At 38.1% G+C, this 16,958-nt stretch overlaps 1 protein-coding gene across 8 annotated transcripts in view; it reads left to right on the top strand.

Annotated features, from left to right (window-relative positions):
- UPF2 (UPF2 regulator of nonsense mediated mRNA decay) overlaps positions 1-16,958 on the top strand; it is a 127,178-nt gene that overhangs the window by 31,325 nt on the left and 78,895 nt on the right. For 6 of the 8 annotated variants that reach the window (XM_036352333.1, XM_036352351.1, XM_036352292.1 and 3 more), the window contains exons 5-8: positions 307-504; positions 6,373-6,525; positions 7,746-7,849; positions 16,755-16,840. In XM_036352333.1, coding sequence (XP_036208226.1) covers positions 307-504; positions 6,373-6,525; positions 7,746-7,849; positions 16,755-16,840 — 541 coding nt within the window. The remainder of the gene's footprint in view (positions 1-306; positions 505-6,372; positions 6,526-7,745; positions 7,850-16,754; positions 16,841-16,958) is intronic. The other 2 variants (XM_036352309.1, XM_036352327.1) reach the window with 1 other exon arrangement.

Genomic DNA, 16,958 nt, shown 5'->3' with positions numbered 1-16,958 from the left:
TATACTTAATATATCAAGTGGCTACTTGCCCTCATATTAATTGCTTAAAATATTGAAGAGAAAATCATTTTATCCTATGCTGTCCTCTAGTCTGCCCTTGTTCAGAGCTTTATCTAAAACTATTTGTGATTTGATGTTAGAGATGGTTATGTGAATAGTCCAGAGTGCTTGTTGATTGAAGAAGCTTCTGTTAGTTGAACACTCAGGATTCATTAGTTATAAAATTGAAAATGTAAAATATCTTGTGATGTTTAGCATGCTTAACCGGAAATAGTTTTGATTCTCTGTGATTTATTTTTTTTGTAGAGCATGGGCCTGGAATTGATATATTTACACCTGGTAAACCTGGAGAATATGACTTGGAAGGTGGTATATGGGAAGATGAAGATGCTCGGAATTTTTATGAGAACCTCATTGATTTAAAAGCTTTTGTTCCAGCCATCTTGTTTAAAGATAATGAAAAAAGTTGTCAGAATAAAGAGTCCAGCAAAGATGATTCTAAAGGTAAATTATAGAGTACAAATATTTACATTAAGTGCTATAAAAATTAGTTTCAAAATATTATTCGTAAAAAAATATTTTTTAGTTACTACTTTTAAAAATATGTATTTTTATTGATTTCAGAGAGGAAGGAAGAGGGAGAGAGAGAAACATCAATGATGAGAGTCATTGATTGGCTGCCTGCTGCATGCCCCCTACTGGGGATCGAGCCCCCAACCTGTGCATGTGCCTATGACCAGAATCAAACCTGAGATCCTTCAGTCTGCAGGCTGATGCTCTATCCACCGGAGCCAAACTGGCTAGGGCTAGTTACTAGTTTTATAATATGAACCTTGACTCATTAGATTAAAGGCATGGCAGAATAATACGGAATGGAGTTTGATATATTTTCAACAATGTCAAAACAATTTAATGTGAAGTAATTTGAATATCCTACCTAATAAAGAGGGATATGCTAATTGACCCTCATGCTGTCACAAAGATGGCGGTGCCCACAGCTAATAAGGAGGTAATATGCTTATTGACTGCCATGCCCTCAAAGATGGTGGCACCAAGTCTCCTCAGCCTTGTCACGTGCCTGTCTCTGGAGTCCCCCAGTCCCCTCAGCTCCCCAGCCACCCAGGGCTGGCCCGAGGCGCAGGCAAGCCTCAGATGGTGGCTGCCCAGCCGCCCAGGGCCGCCTGAGGCTCAGGTAACCAGGGCCGGCTGAGGCTTGCACGGCCGGCAGTGGCAGCAGCAGAGGTGTGATGGGGGCGTCGCCTTCCCCTTATTGCAAGGTCGCCTCCTGCCTCTGAGGGCTCCTGGACTGTGAGAGGGGGCAGGCAAGGCTGAGGGACACTCCCTCCAGTGCATCTATTTTCATGCACCGGGCCTCCAGTGTTTGTTTATAATAGTGAATTCATGTGAGTTCTTGATGAGATCTAAATTTCCCTCAGTTGGATGGTTAGGGACAGTGTTAGCTCTTTAGTGCTCTTTAAGTGGAATGCTCTTTCTAGGTTAGATATCCCTCTTTGTGAGGAAGAGCTACTTTAGAAAAATCACAGGTTTTGAGATCATCAGTATGGTGGAAGGTCTTGAATGCCAGTCAAACCATGTTTTCTAATGGTAATTTTGTGAAACCATAGAGATGAAGAAGAGATGGAAGGGTCTGATGATTGATTTGGAGAGAGAGCAGATAACTTTTTTAAAAGTAATTTTATATTCTGTTGTATTTATTAGGGAACCCATTTAAAAAATAATAGCTAATAATTTTGATTTAATAATCTCTTTGTGCCAAATACCATTTTAGCACTTTATAATATACATAAGAATTTATTTAATCCTCATAATAATCCTGAGGCAGCTATTATTGTTATCCCTATTTTTTAGGTAATGAAACTGTGGCACAAAGAGCTTACATAATTACTCAGGGTTAAATAACTTAATACAGCTAGTAGATTTGAAATTTAAGCCCTGTCAGTGATTTGTGCTCTTTTTTCTTTCCTTTTTTAAAATATATTTTTATTAATTTCAGAGAGGAAGGAGATGGAGAGAGAGTTAGAAACATCAATGATGAAAGAGAATCATTGATTGGCTGCCTCCTGCCCCCTACTGAGGATCGAGCCTGCAACCCGGGCATGTGCCCTTGACCGGAATTGAACCTAGGACCCTTCAAGACTGCAGGCCAATGCTCTATCCATTGAGCCAAACCAGCTAGGGTGACTTGTGCTCTTTTTTAAAAAATGTATATCTTTTTATTGATTTCAGAATGGAAGGGAGTGGGAGAGAGAGAGAGAAACATAAGTGATGAGAGAGAATCATTGATCAGCTACCTCCTGCACGCTCCCCATTGGGGATTTTACCCACAACCTGGGCATGTACCCAGACCGATAATCAAACCTTGACCTCCTTATTCATAGGTCGATGCTCAACCACTGAGCCACACCGGTTGGACGACTTATGCTCTTAATTGCTGCATTATACTGCTTTTCAAATTATCTTAAGATTAGCAACTTTTGTGTTTTATAGTAAAACTAGTAGCCCGGTGCACAAAAATTTGTGCACTCGGGGGTGAGGGTGAGGGGTGGGGCCAGACCCCTCAGCCCGACCTGCAACCTCTGTCATGTCCCGGGACCTCGGCCACTCCTGGCCTAGGCGCAGGCCTACAGGCTTGGGGCGGCCTGGCTCCTGAGGCCCCATTTTATCAAGAGAACAAAGTCGGCGTTAGTTACAGCCCTCACAGAACCCAGTACACTGCATCTGTGCATACAACTGCCTCCTTCATGTGCCTGCTTTGCCCTACTGAGTTACTAACATCTTGAGGACATAGCTCTGTTTTATCCTGCTTCAACTTCAGTGCCTGGCCTGGTGCCAGGGACCTGAGAGGGTTTGCTGAGTGAGTGAGTGAATAATGAGTGAGGGAATGAGTGAATGAATGAGTGAATAAGTGAATGAGCAAGCAGTTAGGGGGCGGCCCCACTCCCGCTGCCTGAAGCCCACCCCGGGAAGTTGCCGCCCTGTTCCCAGCTGCCCAGTGCCCCTCTCCTGGTTGCATAGTTCGTGCCCCGCTCCCGGCTGCCTGATGCAAACCCCGGGAAGTTCCCGCTCTGCTCCCAGCGGCCCCACGCCCCTCTCCCAGCTGCATAGTTCACACAAGGCAAAGGTGGCCCGGGTTCTCTGCCTTTGCCCTGCCACCCGGCTCTTGCCTGCCGCCTGGATTTCCGATCACCGTCAGCGGCAGGCGGCTTCTTCTGTCCTTCCCCTTTAGCCTCCCATCATTGTGCTTATGTATGCAAATTAACCGCCATTTTGTTGGCAGTTAATTTGCATATCACCCTGATTAGCCAATGGGAAGCATAGCGGAGGTACGGTTAATTACCGTTTTTGTCTTTTATTAGATAGGATTAGGAAGTATTATACTTTGCTTTTTATGTATAAATATTATAATTCACTAGAGGCCTGGTGCACGAATTTGTGCATGGGTCAGGTCCAGCTGGCCCTGCCCCGATTGGGGTTGGGGAGCCGATCGGGGCTGGGGCCAGCAGAGGGGAGGGGATGGCGGGAGGTTGGCCGGCAGGCCCCGCCCCCCTGCAGTGCGTGTCATAGTGACCGGTCGTTCCTGTTGTTCTAGTTGCTTAGGGTTTTATATATATAGATACATCCAAAACATTTCAACACTCCAGTACCCATTAAGCAGTTTCTTCCCATTCCTCTCTTCCTCTAACCCCTGACATCTACCAATTTGCCTTCTATGTCTATGAATTTATCTATTTTGAGTATTTTATATAACTTGGAATCACATAATGTGTGATCGCTTATGTCTATTTTTATTTAACATCATGTTTTGGGGGTATATCCACATTGTGCCTTTACAAGTACTCCATTTCTTTTTATGGCTTTGGATGAAGCCATATTATATTCCATTGTGTGTGTATATACCACAATTTATCCAATCTTTGTGTCATTTGATCTCTCAAGCCATTAAACTGTTTACTGCTTTCTTTTTGGACCATTTCTTCCCTATGGCTTCTGTGATACTAAATCCTCCTGATTTTTCTTTCTACTTAACTTGGGCTTCCACTTTCATGTATCTATTAAATGTCAATGTTTCTTACGGTTCAGTGGAAGAAGAGGGAATAGTCAGTTTAATAATCAAGTCTACTAATTTAATCTCTTTTTAAAAAATATAAATTTTTATTGATTTCAGAGGGGAAGGGAGAGGGGAAAAAAGAGACAGAAACATCAATGATGAGAGAGAACCATTGATTGGCTACCTCCTGCAAGCCCCACACTGGGAATCGAGCCTGCAATCTGGGCATGTTCCCTTGACCGGAATTGAACCTGGTACCCTTCAGTCTGCAGGCTGATGCTCGATCCCAGGGGTGGGCAAACTTTTTGACTTGAGGGCCACAATGGGTTCTTAAACTGGACCGGAGGGCCGGAACAAAAGCATGGATGGAGTGTTTGTGTGAACTAATATAAATTCAAAGTAAACATCATTACATAAAAGGGTACGGTCTTTTTTTTTTTTTTTTTTAGTTTCATTCATTTCAAACAGGCCGGATTCAGCTCACGGGCCGTAGTTTGCCCACGGCTGCATCCTCTGAGCCAAATCGGCTAGGGCGAATTTAATCTTTTAAATGTATCTCAGGTGTACTTTATTTTTACTATTACTATTCTAATCAAGGCTACGGTCATTTCTTATACTCCTACCTGGCTGCCCTGTGTTTGCTCTTGCCCCCTCTATGCATTCTAAAACACGATTTTTACTCTTCTACCTGATATCTTTTAATGACTTTACATTTATATGGAGTATAATGTAAACTTAACATTGTCTCGACCCTGCATAGTGTGGTTAGAGTCTTCCTCTTGCCCGGACAGTGTGGCACATTGGTTGAGTGTTGACCTATGAACCAGGAGATTACAGTTTGATTCGGGGTCAGGGCATATCAAACTAATCCCCAGTAGGGGCTGTACAGGAGGTAGCCAATCAGTGATTCTCTCTCACCATTGATGTTTTTATTGCTCTCTCTCCCTCGCCCTTCCTCTCTGAAATCAATAAAAACATATTTTTAAAAAATCTTCCTCTCCAGTTGTATCTGTTAGCGCATTGCTCTTTTTTCTCCCATTCAGTCTGTGCAATAGCCAGTCTTCTTGCCTGTTGGCCTTTTTGCAATTGTTCCACTTTGTGCTTGCAATCCTCTCCTCACTATACCCCACTTGATTCTCAAGTGCATATTGGTTTAATTTCCTCAGATAGACTGTGCATTTCTTAAGGACAAAGGTCAGATTTTAAGCTTTTTTTGAATGTTCAACAGTTTATTATAGTTTTGAATACATAGTGGCTAATCAGTAAATGTTGGTTTTTGATAATCAGACATCAGGAAACACTAGAGAGGGAGTATATGCACCAAATGGGCAGCGGTTTTGGTGCTAAGAACACTACTTAGTATGTAGTAGGATTTTAAAGGAAGAGCGAATGAGAATATATTAGTCTTTCTTCATTTAGAAGCAGCAAAACCAGTCTATACTAGAGTTTTGATTCTCTCAGATATGGTATGGTATTAAGTATCAGTAAAACATTTCTGCTTTCAGTGCAGAAATTATGTGATTGGAAGACTGTAAGAGAAGATGAGGCTGAGAAATGTAACAATTTGATTTATACTGTAACTTCATCACTCTTAAGCATAAATTCTTGAACTCAGCATTTTTCGTTTTTTACCTAAGAAAATTTCAAACATAAAGTAAGTCTAATGTAGTAAACTGGTAATTACCTATTACCAAGCAGTAATTGTCAACATTATGCCAGTCTTGTTGATTAGGTTCAGTTCCTTTTTCTTTTTTATCCTTGCTATTCATTTAGTCTTTTAATAATTCCTGGCCACTTTTTGTTGCAGTTTTTTTATTTCCCCTAACTCCTGACTTCTAAATTATAAGGATGTATTCCTGATTGGTCTCTCTATATACTGTTGTTTCCTATCTTTCAAATTTATCCTATATATTCTTGGTAAGTTAATTTTCATATTTAAATGTTATTCTCATGACCCAGCAAAGGTTATACTGTGTAAAAGAAAAAGTCTGTACTCATCTTGGAGTTTGAGACCCTCCTTTACCTGAGTCTACTTTATCTAATCAACTTTATTTCCCCCTCATCTTTACCACAAATCCTCATACGTGTATGTCTCCATCCATTCATTTAGATGTTATGGTCTTGCTTCTTATTGAGCATATGTGTTTTATAAAATATGAATATATTAAATTTATACTCAAATGTTGCCAGGTAATATGTAGATTCTAAGACAAATAATGGAAATTTTGTGAATTTTTATCTTTTTTTGAAGCAGGATTTCAATATGACTTTTAATTCAGAGACTGCGATTCTTTGTCTTTAAGCAGAGGCAAAAGAACCTAAAGATAACAAGGAGGTATCAAATCCTGATGATTTGGAACTTGAGTTGGAGAATCTAGAAATTAATGATGACACCTTGGAGTTAGAGGGTGCAGATGAAGCTGAAGATCTTACAAAGAAACTTCTTGATGAGCAAGGTAAGCACTATTTTGACAAAATTTTTAATTAGTTTTTCTACCCAAAGCTCTAGCCTAAGAATGTGCATCTTTACTCATTAATTCCTGTTTTCCTTTTGTTTCCATGCTATCATTTCAGAATTTGATTTAGAACAGAAACATTGTATGCCCCATATTATATGACTACAAGTTTTAATGATCATTTAAATTCTAACTATCCTAATAGAGATTTCTTATGCTTCTCTACTTCCTAGCATTATTCTGAATTTATTTTAATTCTATAATATAATCTTTACAATCTTAATATAAATGTATCTGAGAGTTATTCAAAACGGTTGAGAGATAGCCCTGGCCGGTGTGGCTCAGTTGATTGGGTGTCATCTCATGCACTGAAAGGTTGCTGGTTTGATTCCTAGCCAGGGCACCTAAATAATAAACAAACAAACAAATAAGTAAATAGTAAATAGTAAGTAAGTAAATAAGTGTAAGTAAATAAGTAAGTAAATAAATGAAATGGTTGAGAGATAAAAGACAACTAGTAGATCAGTTGATCTGTGATCATTTTATCTGTATTTACAATTAGTTTTATAGTCAATAATAAAAAATATTGTTAGTTTTATTATTTAGGATTCTTTATTTAGAAGGATATCTTCTGTCAGTATTACTTTTCTCTCTATTGGCTTCATTGTTTCCTGCTGCAGATTTTCTTTCCTGGTGTCATGAAAAGAGGGTGGGCCTGGCTGGTGGCTGCCTCATGCTCAAGTCATACCAGCTAGTGACATAAAGGGAAAGAGATTCTCTCTACTGTCTATATAAGTGTCATGGAAGGACTTAGCTGGTGACCCAGGGGAAATGGAGGTATGCTGTGATCTGGCAGCACCCTCCCCCATCAGAATCCCATGGACTTACTTCAAAAGGCAGCCATGAGAGTGCTGTTAATTGAAGACTTGCAGGAAGGGGTGCTTGTTAGATAAAAGTAACAGATTTACTATAAAACTACATGTAATTTATGATTAATATTTTGTGTCTAATGCAAAAGTATGCCACTTTATTGTTTATCTGAAAGACTGTAGTGACTTGGGGTTGTGATTCTAGAGATACCCAAACTTTCTAGGGCCAAATCTCAAAAAATGCTTCATTTTTTTCATTGGTAAGAAAAGTGCTTTAGATTATCTATTTCCCAAATAACTAATAATTGCATGTTTTTATTCTTATATTGCTTCTGTATTTTTTAAACCTAGAACAAGAGGACGAAGAAACCAGCACTGGATCTCATCTGAAGCTCATAGTAGATGCTTTTCTCCAGCAATTGCCCAACTGTGTGAACCGAGAGCTGATAGACAAGGTTTGATTGTCTCAGTATAACTTTACTGAAGCACATATACCATGTAGGATAGCTCTAATTAATAATGTCTGCAGTTTTTGGACTATTTTAGCTCTAGAACGAACCATTTCTTCAAATGGGATTTTATATTGGTATCCAAAATAAACACATAAATTTGGAGCCAATCTGTAGATGTTCAGTTTGGAAGTGGAACTGTCTCTAAAATCCTGTTGGCTTGACACTTCGTCACATAGGGACCCCACAGTTCGAAAAGTAGAACAGAAATTTTTAAAAGCTCTGTAGAGTACTGCTGTCTTCCTATATACTTAATGGGGGTCTATAAGGTCAAAACTTTTCATACTAATATTAAGGTATTTTTTTTTCCTTTTTCACTGTTTTTGATATTTACAGAAATGATTATGGATAAAGCCGCTGACATTTTTACAAATCAAAATGAAGTGGTAGTAAGCTGTACTCGTAGCCCTTGTCTTTGCTGCCATGCATTTGAAATTTTAAAAAAATGCCACTTTCACTTAAGAGTCTCCTTGATGAATCCATACAAATTAGTGCTTTCATTTCATTTCAACTTTTGATTACCTGCCCTTTTAATCTGACAAAATGGGACTTCTGCTTTCTTAGAGTTGTCTGGGAAAAATGACTTGTGTTTGAATTGCAAGCTGAACTAATTGTTTTTTGTTGTTTTTATTCATAGAATACCATTTTTACTTGAAAAAACTGATGGCAAAACTGATTATTTTTTTCCATCTTGGGTGTTTAGCCATTTTTCTTTTATTTTCTTGTTTTGTTTTTTTAAAGATTATCATGATAGGATTCTGTTTGTAATCACTATGACCATTAAAATAATCTTGTATTCCACTCCAAAAATTTCTGAAAGGATTGGAATAAGTGTCAAAGTCACTCATTGCCTATAGTTAATGATATTTAGGATTAGATATGTTATTTTAAACAGACTAAAACAATGTGCTGAATTAGACAGGAGAAGGGATATGGGTAGATCAGTAAAATTTTATTGATCCCAAGAAAATAATATAACTAAGTTATCTAATGATAGGTATGTAATGTAATCATCTAATTAAAAGTAGATTGCAGCTCATCAATTTATAAGCTTTTCTTAGTTTAATTTCCCAATCTATTTTATTAAAATACTCAGAATGGCCCTAGTGGATAGAGCCAGTTTGGCTCAGTGGATAGAGCGTCAGCCTGAGGACTGAAGGGTACAAGTTCGATTGCAGTCAAGGGCACGTACCTGGGTTGTAGGTTCCTTCCCGGCCGGTGCCCTGGTTTAGGCGCATGCAGGAGGCAACCAGTCGATGTGTTTCTATCACATTGATATTTCTCTCTGTCTTTCCCTCTCCCACTCTCTCTAAAAATCAATGGGAAAATATCCTTGGGTGAGGATAAAAAAACAACAACTCAGAATAGCCGACAATTTTCTAACATGAACAAGATGAACCTTACACTTCAAGGAAAACAACTAAAAGCATTTATTGCCAACGAACACATTTGAGTTGTCAACAAAAATTAGAATTTTGGAAAACTTATGTCTACTACCATAAACTTGACAGCTTCCCAGTTTTTTTCTGAGAAGACTTTATCCTTGAAATTTTTTTGATGGGAATGGTGGTGATATTAAATAATATAATTTAAAAATAATATGTATGCGTTTGGAAGATCAGCATAACTCAGTGAACCATTCTTCTGAGTGATCAGTGCACAATGCTAACAAAGTTTTGTTTGGTTGTTAAAGATCCACTCAAAGTGCAAGGTAGATTTTAATCCAACAGCATGGAAATTTGATAAGATTTCAGATTCCACATTTCTCCTAACCCTTAAGAAACTACCACTTATCAAAGAATATTTAGAAATCCTGAAAAAGATATTTAAATTCACCTCTTTCCCAGCTATATATATGTGTAAAGTTGAATTTTCTTCATATAGTTCAGCTAAACACATCACAACAGATTTGCATGCATAATAGATAACAGACTTGTTATCTTCTAAAAGAGTGCCACTCGTCTGTCCCTAAAATTTTATTTTAATTGTTTTTAAATATGTCTTTTATTGACTTGAGAGACAGAGGAAGGGAGAGGGAGAGAGAGAAACATTGATGTGAGAGAGAAACATTGATCTGGTGCCTCCCTAACAAACCCTGACCAGGAATCGAACCCACCATCTGGGCACGTGCTTTGATAGGGAATTTAACTGGAGACCTTTTGGTACGCAGGATGGTGCCCAACCAACAACTGAGCCACACTGGGCAGGGCAACTTTTTTTTTTTTTAATATAGTTATTTCAAAAAACTGTTAACTAATAGGTTTATTGGTATTTTTAAATGAATTGGTAAGTTTAAAGTTTCTCAGTTTTAATTTGTAACAGTAAATGCCAATAAATATAAGCCACATAAATGAAGTGCTTTCAGGTCTTGAATAATTTTTTGTTGCTGTTGTTAATCCTTACCCGAGGATATTTTTTCCATTGGTTTTTAGAAGGAGTAGGGTTGGGGGTGTGGGGGAGAGAGAGAGAGAGAGAGAGAAGCATAGATTTTAGGCGCATTGATTGGTTGTCTCCCACACACACCCCTATTGGGGCTGGGGATTGAACCTGCAACCCATGTATGTACCCTTGACCAGGAGGAATTAAACTCGCGACCCTTTGGTGCGAGGGCTGACATTCTAACCACTTAGAAACACTGGCCAGCGTGGGTTTTTAATAATTTTTAAGAATATAAAAGGCTCTTGAGACCCAAAGCTTGAAAATTGTTGCTTTAGGCCATGGTTTTGTCAAAGTGTAATGTAATCTTTTTATCTCCCCGCTCGCCCCCCCCCCCTCCCCCGCCCCATCGTGCTTTGAAGGTCCCCTGTAGAGAGCTACAGAAGTTAGGTTATTTTTTTTACTTTTGGTTTCTGTACCTCTTCTTCAAATAATTTAGATGTATTTCAATAACTATTGATATAATCAAACAGGCTTTAAACTCTAAATTGCCTTACTTTTGCAATGATTAGATCAATGTTTTCAAAACTTTGTAATTACAGATTTATTTCAGTTTTAGGTAGTCTAGCCCAGCTGGATGGCTCAGCTGATTTATACCACTAAGGTTGCAGGTTTAATCCCTAGTCAGGGTGCATATGGGAGGCAACCAATCAGTGTTTCTCTTGCATATCGATATTTCTCTTTCACCCTATATCTGTCTCTAAACAATCAATAAAAATATCCTCAGGTGAGGATTAAAAAGAAGGAAGCCTTTTTTCTTTTCTTTTATAGAGTATATCAGAAACCACCTCTTAAATAATTGCTTATTTTTCTAAGTTTGGAATATGACTAAATCTTTCCCATGCTAAATTTTAATTTATTTATTGCATATAAACAGAGATGAAAGAGAAATACCTTGACACTCCTGCTCCACCTCCCAAACTCTATTTTGAGTACTATAATGAAAGCTGAAGGTGGGAAAGATCTCATCAGTTTTCTGTGTTAGCAATATTGTTACGAATCTTCATTGGAAAGTATCCTTTAGTGCCCAGCTCAATATTAAGTGCTGTGGCCAATAATAGCCATATATTAAATTCTAAGTTAGCTTTCTGAGGGTTAGATGAAAAACAGGGGCCCAGTCTTCCCTGTTGGATTGGACCCTGGTGGATTCTTCTGGGAGTTAGCTTTCTCATGACAGGAATTTCTTCCATATATTGTTGTCAAAGGTCCAAATGGCTTAAGAGGGAAAAGTATTTGGGAACTAGGTAGAAAAATCTAAGAATTTTTTTAGCTCAATAATTAAGGTAAACTATATAACCTAAAATGAAGATTTCTTTTAGGTCACTTGGTAATGCTTATTTCTGCATGCATTTGATGATCAGAAGAATTTATTTTTACTTCATAAAATAAAAAAAAATGGTGTTGAACTTTCTTTCATTTACCTAAAACATTTTTTTCTTTTTTTAAATTTTTTAAAATTAAATCTTTATTGTTCAGATTATTACAGTTGTTCCTTTTTTCCCCCCATAGCTCCCCTCCACCTGGTTCCCACTCTGCCCTTTGCCCTTCCCCCCCTTCCCCACTGTCCTCATCCATAAGTGTACGATTTTTGTTCAGTCTCTTCCCCCACACCCCACACCCCTCCCCCCCCCTCGAGAGTAATCAGTCCACTCCCTTTCTATGCCCATGATTTCTATTATATTCACCAGTTTACTCTGTTCATCATATTATTTATTCACTTGATTTTTAGATTCATATGTTGATAGACGTGTATTTGTTGTTCATAATTTGTATCTTTACCTTTTTCTTTTTAAAAAAATATATTTTATTGATTTTTGACAGAGAGGAAGGGAGAGGGATAGTTAGAAACATCGATGAGAGAGAAACACTGATCAGCTGCCTCCTGCACACTCCCTACTGGGTATGTGCCCGCAACCAAGGTACATGCCCTTGACCGGAATCAAACCTGGGACCCTTGAGTCCGCAGGCCGACACCCTATCCACTGAGCCAAACCGGTTAGGGCTATCTTTACCTTTTTCTTCTTCTTCCTCTTCTTAAAGGATACCTTTCAGCATTTCATATAATACTGGTTTGGTGGTGATGAACTCCTTTAGTTTTTTCTTATCTGTGAAGCTCTTTATCTGACCTTCAATTCTGAATGATAGCTTTGCTGGGTAGAGTAATCTTGGTTGTAGGTTCTTGCTATTCATCACTTTGAATATTTCTTGCCACTTCCTTCTGACCTGCATAGTTTCTGTTGAGAAATCAGCTGACAGTTGTATGGGTACTCCCTTGTAGGTAACTGACTTTTTTTCTCTTGCTGCTTTTAAGATTCTTTGTCTTTTGCTCTTGGCATTTTAATTATGATGTGTCTTGGTGTGGTCTTCTTTGGATTCCTTTTGTTTGGGGTTCTCTGCGCTTCCTGGACTTGTAAGTCTATTTCTTTGACCAGGTAGGGGAAGTTTTCTGTCATTATTTCTTCAAATAGGTTTTCAATATCTTGTTCTTTCTCTTCTTCTGGCACCCCCATAATTCAGATGTTGGTACGCTTGAAGTTGTCCCAGAGGCTCCTTACACTATCTTCATATTTTTGGATTCTTTTTTCTTTTTGCTTTTCCGGTTGGGTGTTTTTTGTTTCTTTGTATTTCAAATCTTTGACTTGAGTCTTGCAATCCTCTAGTCTGCTGTTGGAACTTTGTATAATATTCTTTATTTCAGTCAGTGTATGCTTAATTTCTAGTTGGTCCTTTTTCATAACCTCAAGGGTCTCACTAGATTTCTTGAGGGTCTCACTAAATTTATCGGCAGTTTCACTAGACTTATTGAGGGTCTTACTAAATTTATTGGCGGTTTCTAGAAAATTCTTGGAAAACCTTGTAAGTGTGGTTTTGAACTCTATATCTAGTAGTGTGCTTTCCTCCATTTCTGTCATTTGTGACTTGTTTCTTTGTCTCTGCATTTTTTATGCTTCCCTGTGTTGATAGAGTGGCTTTGTGTGCTAGGTGTCCTATAGGGCCCAGTGGCTCAGCCTCCCCAATTACCTGAGGTGGACACTCTTGGTGCACCCCTTTGTGGGCTGTGTGCACAGTCTTGTAGTTAAGCCTTGATTGTAGTTGGTATCACTGGGAGGAATTGACCTCCAGGCCAATTGGCTGTGAGAATCAGCTGTGTCTGCAGTGGGAGAACTTCTGTGCTAGAGACACCCTTCTGGGGCAAGACTTGCTTCAGTGGGGCTTTGGTGTTCACTGAGTCTGCCCCCTGAGTGTGTCCCTTATGGATCTGAGGAGTTGTAATCTGGATGGTCCCACTCTGACCACTGGGTACACTGGCTCTTGGATCTCTAAGGAGGTGCTAATTTAGCCTCTACCTGAGGCTACCCTGCAGGAGCTATAGAGAGATATGCAGATTCCTCTTCTTTGTTTGGGGTTTGGAGGTGCCCATATGAGGCCCAGCTGTGAAGCATTGCAAGCTGCTGTGGGGTCTTGGGCCTTCTTTTGAAAGTTCTGGGTCTCTCTGACCCAGCTGCAGTTTGTTAGGTAATTTTCAGATTGCAAAGGGCCAGGCCTTTCATATGCAAAAGCATCTGCACACAGCTTGGATGGGGCGGGGTCTCAGGGGATCAACAGGGTGGAGCAAGCAGCTATGGCTGATCCTCAGTCCTACCCTAAGAGGCCCTGCGTCTCAGTGTACCACAGTAGTCGCTGCAAGGCCCTCTGAGAGAAAGCCACCCTCAAGTTCCGCCCGCTGCCAGACAGTCCAGTTTCTCCCCGTATGAGTCTGGGTCCCCAGAGGCTCGCCCTGAACTGGAGTTCAGAGATGTCGGGAGCTTGTGTCTCCCTCCTGATTGAAAAAGACAGCTGCACTTTCAGTTGCCAGCCCTTTCCACTTGTGCCTCCGTACCTCTGCACTTTACTTCCGCACCTCCTCTAAGTCTCAGTGTGCTTTTCTCTTTCCTTCTAGTTGTAGAATTTCCAGTCAGCCAGCCTTCCTGTGGTTTGGGATGGTGTCTGTTTTATCTTTTAGTTGTATTTTTGAAGTGGTTGTGTGAGACCACAATTTCAAGTGTTTACCTATGCCGCCATCTTGGTTTCTCTCTACCTAAAACGTTTTGAAACAGGATTTTGAAAAACTTTTTACTGAGTTGTCAAGCAGCAGTTGTAACCAAAGCAGATAGACAGCACCAGTATAGGCATCTCTTGCTTTCATTTCTCCCCATAGGGCAGAACCAGTTAAATCTAAGAGTTAATATACATGGGAAGCTTTTTTTTTTTCCTTTTTAAATTTCTTCAGATTTATTAATTCTGGCAGTTTTCTCACTCCTGTAGTCTTTTACCCAACACATTTATTTATTTTTTATTTTATTTTGTTTTAACGCCTAAAGTATTACAAAGAGTATTACATATCCCAACACATTTATTGAACACCTATTGTATGTACCAGGCATTGATACCCTTACGAATTTTTAATCTGTGGAGAGTTTTGAACATGATAGTGGTTTTCTGTTTTTTGTTTGTTTTTCATTTAACTGGCCTTTAATTATTATGGCAGGAAAAGTGTTTATTGACTTCTATTTTTATAAAATTTACTTATATTATGCAGAGTATATGTATATTTAAAAGATAATATCTAAAATAGTTATTGAAGTACTTTTTTATTTTTTGTGTTTCCTAATTATGTTGAAACCTAGGCCATTATTAGTCATTATCATTTTTTTAAAATATACTTTTTAAAGATGTTGATATGCAAGTTGTTCTTTCTTTTTTCTTTTGGGGTGTGTGTGTGTGTGTGTGTGTAAGAGTGAAGTTTTTCCAGTTTTCTTATCTGAATACATGACCTTTGGGATTTTTATTAGTAGATCCAGAATTTTTAATTTGAGTGAATTGCTTGAATTTTCAGTTTTTCATTGTTATTCTTATTAGCCATAATCTTTAATGTTATAAAATGTAAGCTTCAATGACATTTATTACTTTTTCTTTACAAGCAGAAGAAAAAATTAAATAGATTTTGCTCTCGACTAATATTGATCTAAAGTTTTAGTCTTGGTGGATATTTTCAATGTGAGCCGGTTTCCTAAGTTAAACCTTATCAACTTCAGTTGTGCTATTTATTTCATCAGAAGTTTTAACCAAATGGGAGGTGTTTTATTATATTATCATCTACAGTAAAGGGTAGAAAGCCAATTCAGGAAAATCTGAGAATCTTTTATTTGTATCTGATCTTCAAATCTACCTAAAGATTGGTATGAATAATAAAATAATCATGTGAGCCTATGGAAGGAAAATATTTGAGAAACCCAAAAGGACATTTGTTCATAATATATTCCTTTTTAAAGTATAACAAATTTGTTATTTTCTTAAACCAACTATACTGAATATTTTTTTAAAAATTAAAAAATATGCATGCCTACATTTAAAAAATACCAGTTACTTCACGTTGTTGTTTTCCAGTGGTTTCCCAGAACATATACCTCTCTTAGACTTTCTTTTTTATTTTTAATATTAAATTTATCTTTATTTTTGGAAGTATTGCAGAAAAATCCCTTTTCTCCCCCAATGACCTTTTCTTTTCTAGCCCATCCCCTCCCCCTGCCCCAGGCCTTCACCACACTATTGTCTGTGTCCATGGGTTATGCATATATGTGTATAAGTTTTTGATTGATCTCTCCTTCCCGTCCGCCCCGTCCTCCCTCCCCCTCCGCCTTCCCCCAGATTCTTCAGTCTGTTCCATGCTTCTGTCTCTGGATTTATTTTGTTCTTTTACACAAATATTAGATGTTAGACATGTTGATGAAATATTGAACATATTTTTGTTATTAAAATATAGAAGAGTGGAGTACTATACTAAATAACAGTTGTGTGCATTTATTACAGTCCTGTGATATGGTTTGTTTAATTAAGTTACTAAATCTGATTGCTGACACTGAACCTTTCAGTCATTGTCGAGGCACTTACTCTTACATGTTTCTTGGAATAATCTATGCTTAGCTCTCTTACCTACTTTACCTTTATTCCTTTTTGATTATCTGGTTTAGTATTAGTAACTTATTTGGCTCCTGGTAACTGTCCTTGTAGAAAACTTTTCTGAAATCAACACTGATTTATTTAACTTTAATGAGGTTAAAGCATTGATTGTGCATTTAATGTAATTATTTGCCAAACATTGCATGATCATCAATCTAACCACTCGAAGTTCTTTTTCTAACACTAGGTTGCAATTTAAAAGTTTATGAAACATATATTTTGAGATACATAAGGACAGAGGAGTTTAAGCTCAGTGATCTTTTAGTTTGGGATATGCTTATAATACTAGTCTTTTAAAACCATTTGAAACGTTTAGGAACAAGTGGAAATCCATTGTAGCACCAGGATTTTTGTTTTTAGTAGCTAAATGAAGGTTTTTTTTTTTTTAAGAAAAAGTTTGCTTTTTCTCCTATAGGCAGCAATGGATTTTTGCATGAACATGAACACAAAAGCAAATAGGAAGAAGTTGGTACGGGCACTCTTTATAGTTCCCAGGCAAAGGTAGGTATTTTTTAAAAATAAAGAGTAATTTTTTAGTGTTTTTACTTGCAGTGATGATTGTAATATCAAAGTTTTTATTTAGTTACTTATTTAAAAATATTCCTTGTCAATAGACATT

Source organism: Myotis myotis, unplaced genomic scaffold (genome assembly GCF_014108235.1).
Source record: "Myotis myotis isolate mMyoMyo1 unplaced genomic scaffold, mMyoMyo1.p scaffold_m19_p_1, whole genome shotgun sequence".
Classification (NCBI taxonomy): domain Eukaryota; kingdom Metazoa; phylum Chordata; class Mammalia; order Chiroptera; family Vespertilionidae; genus Myotis; species Myotis myotis.
The sequence above is the reverse complement of the archived record's forward strand: the minus strand, read 5'-3'. Positions and strand labels throughout refer to the sequence as shown.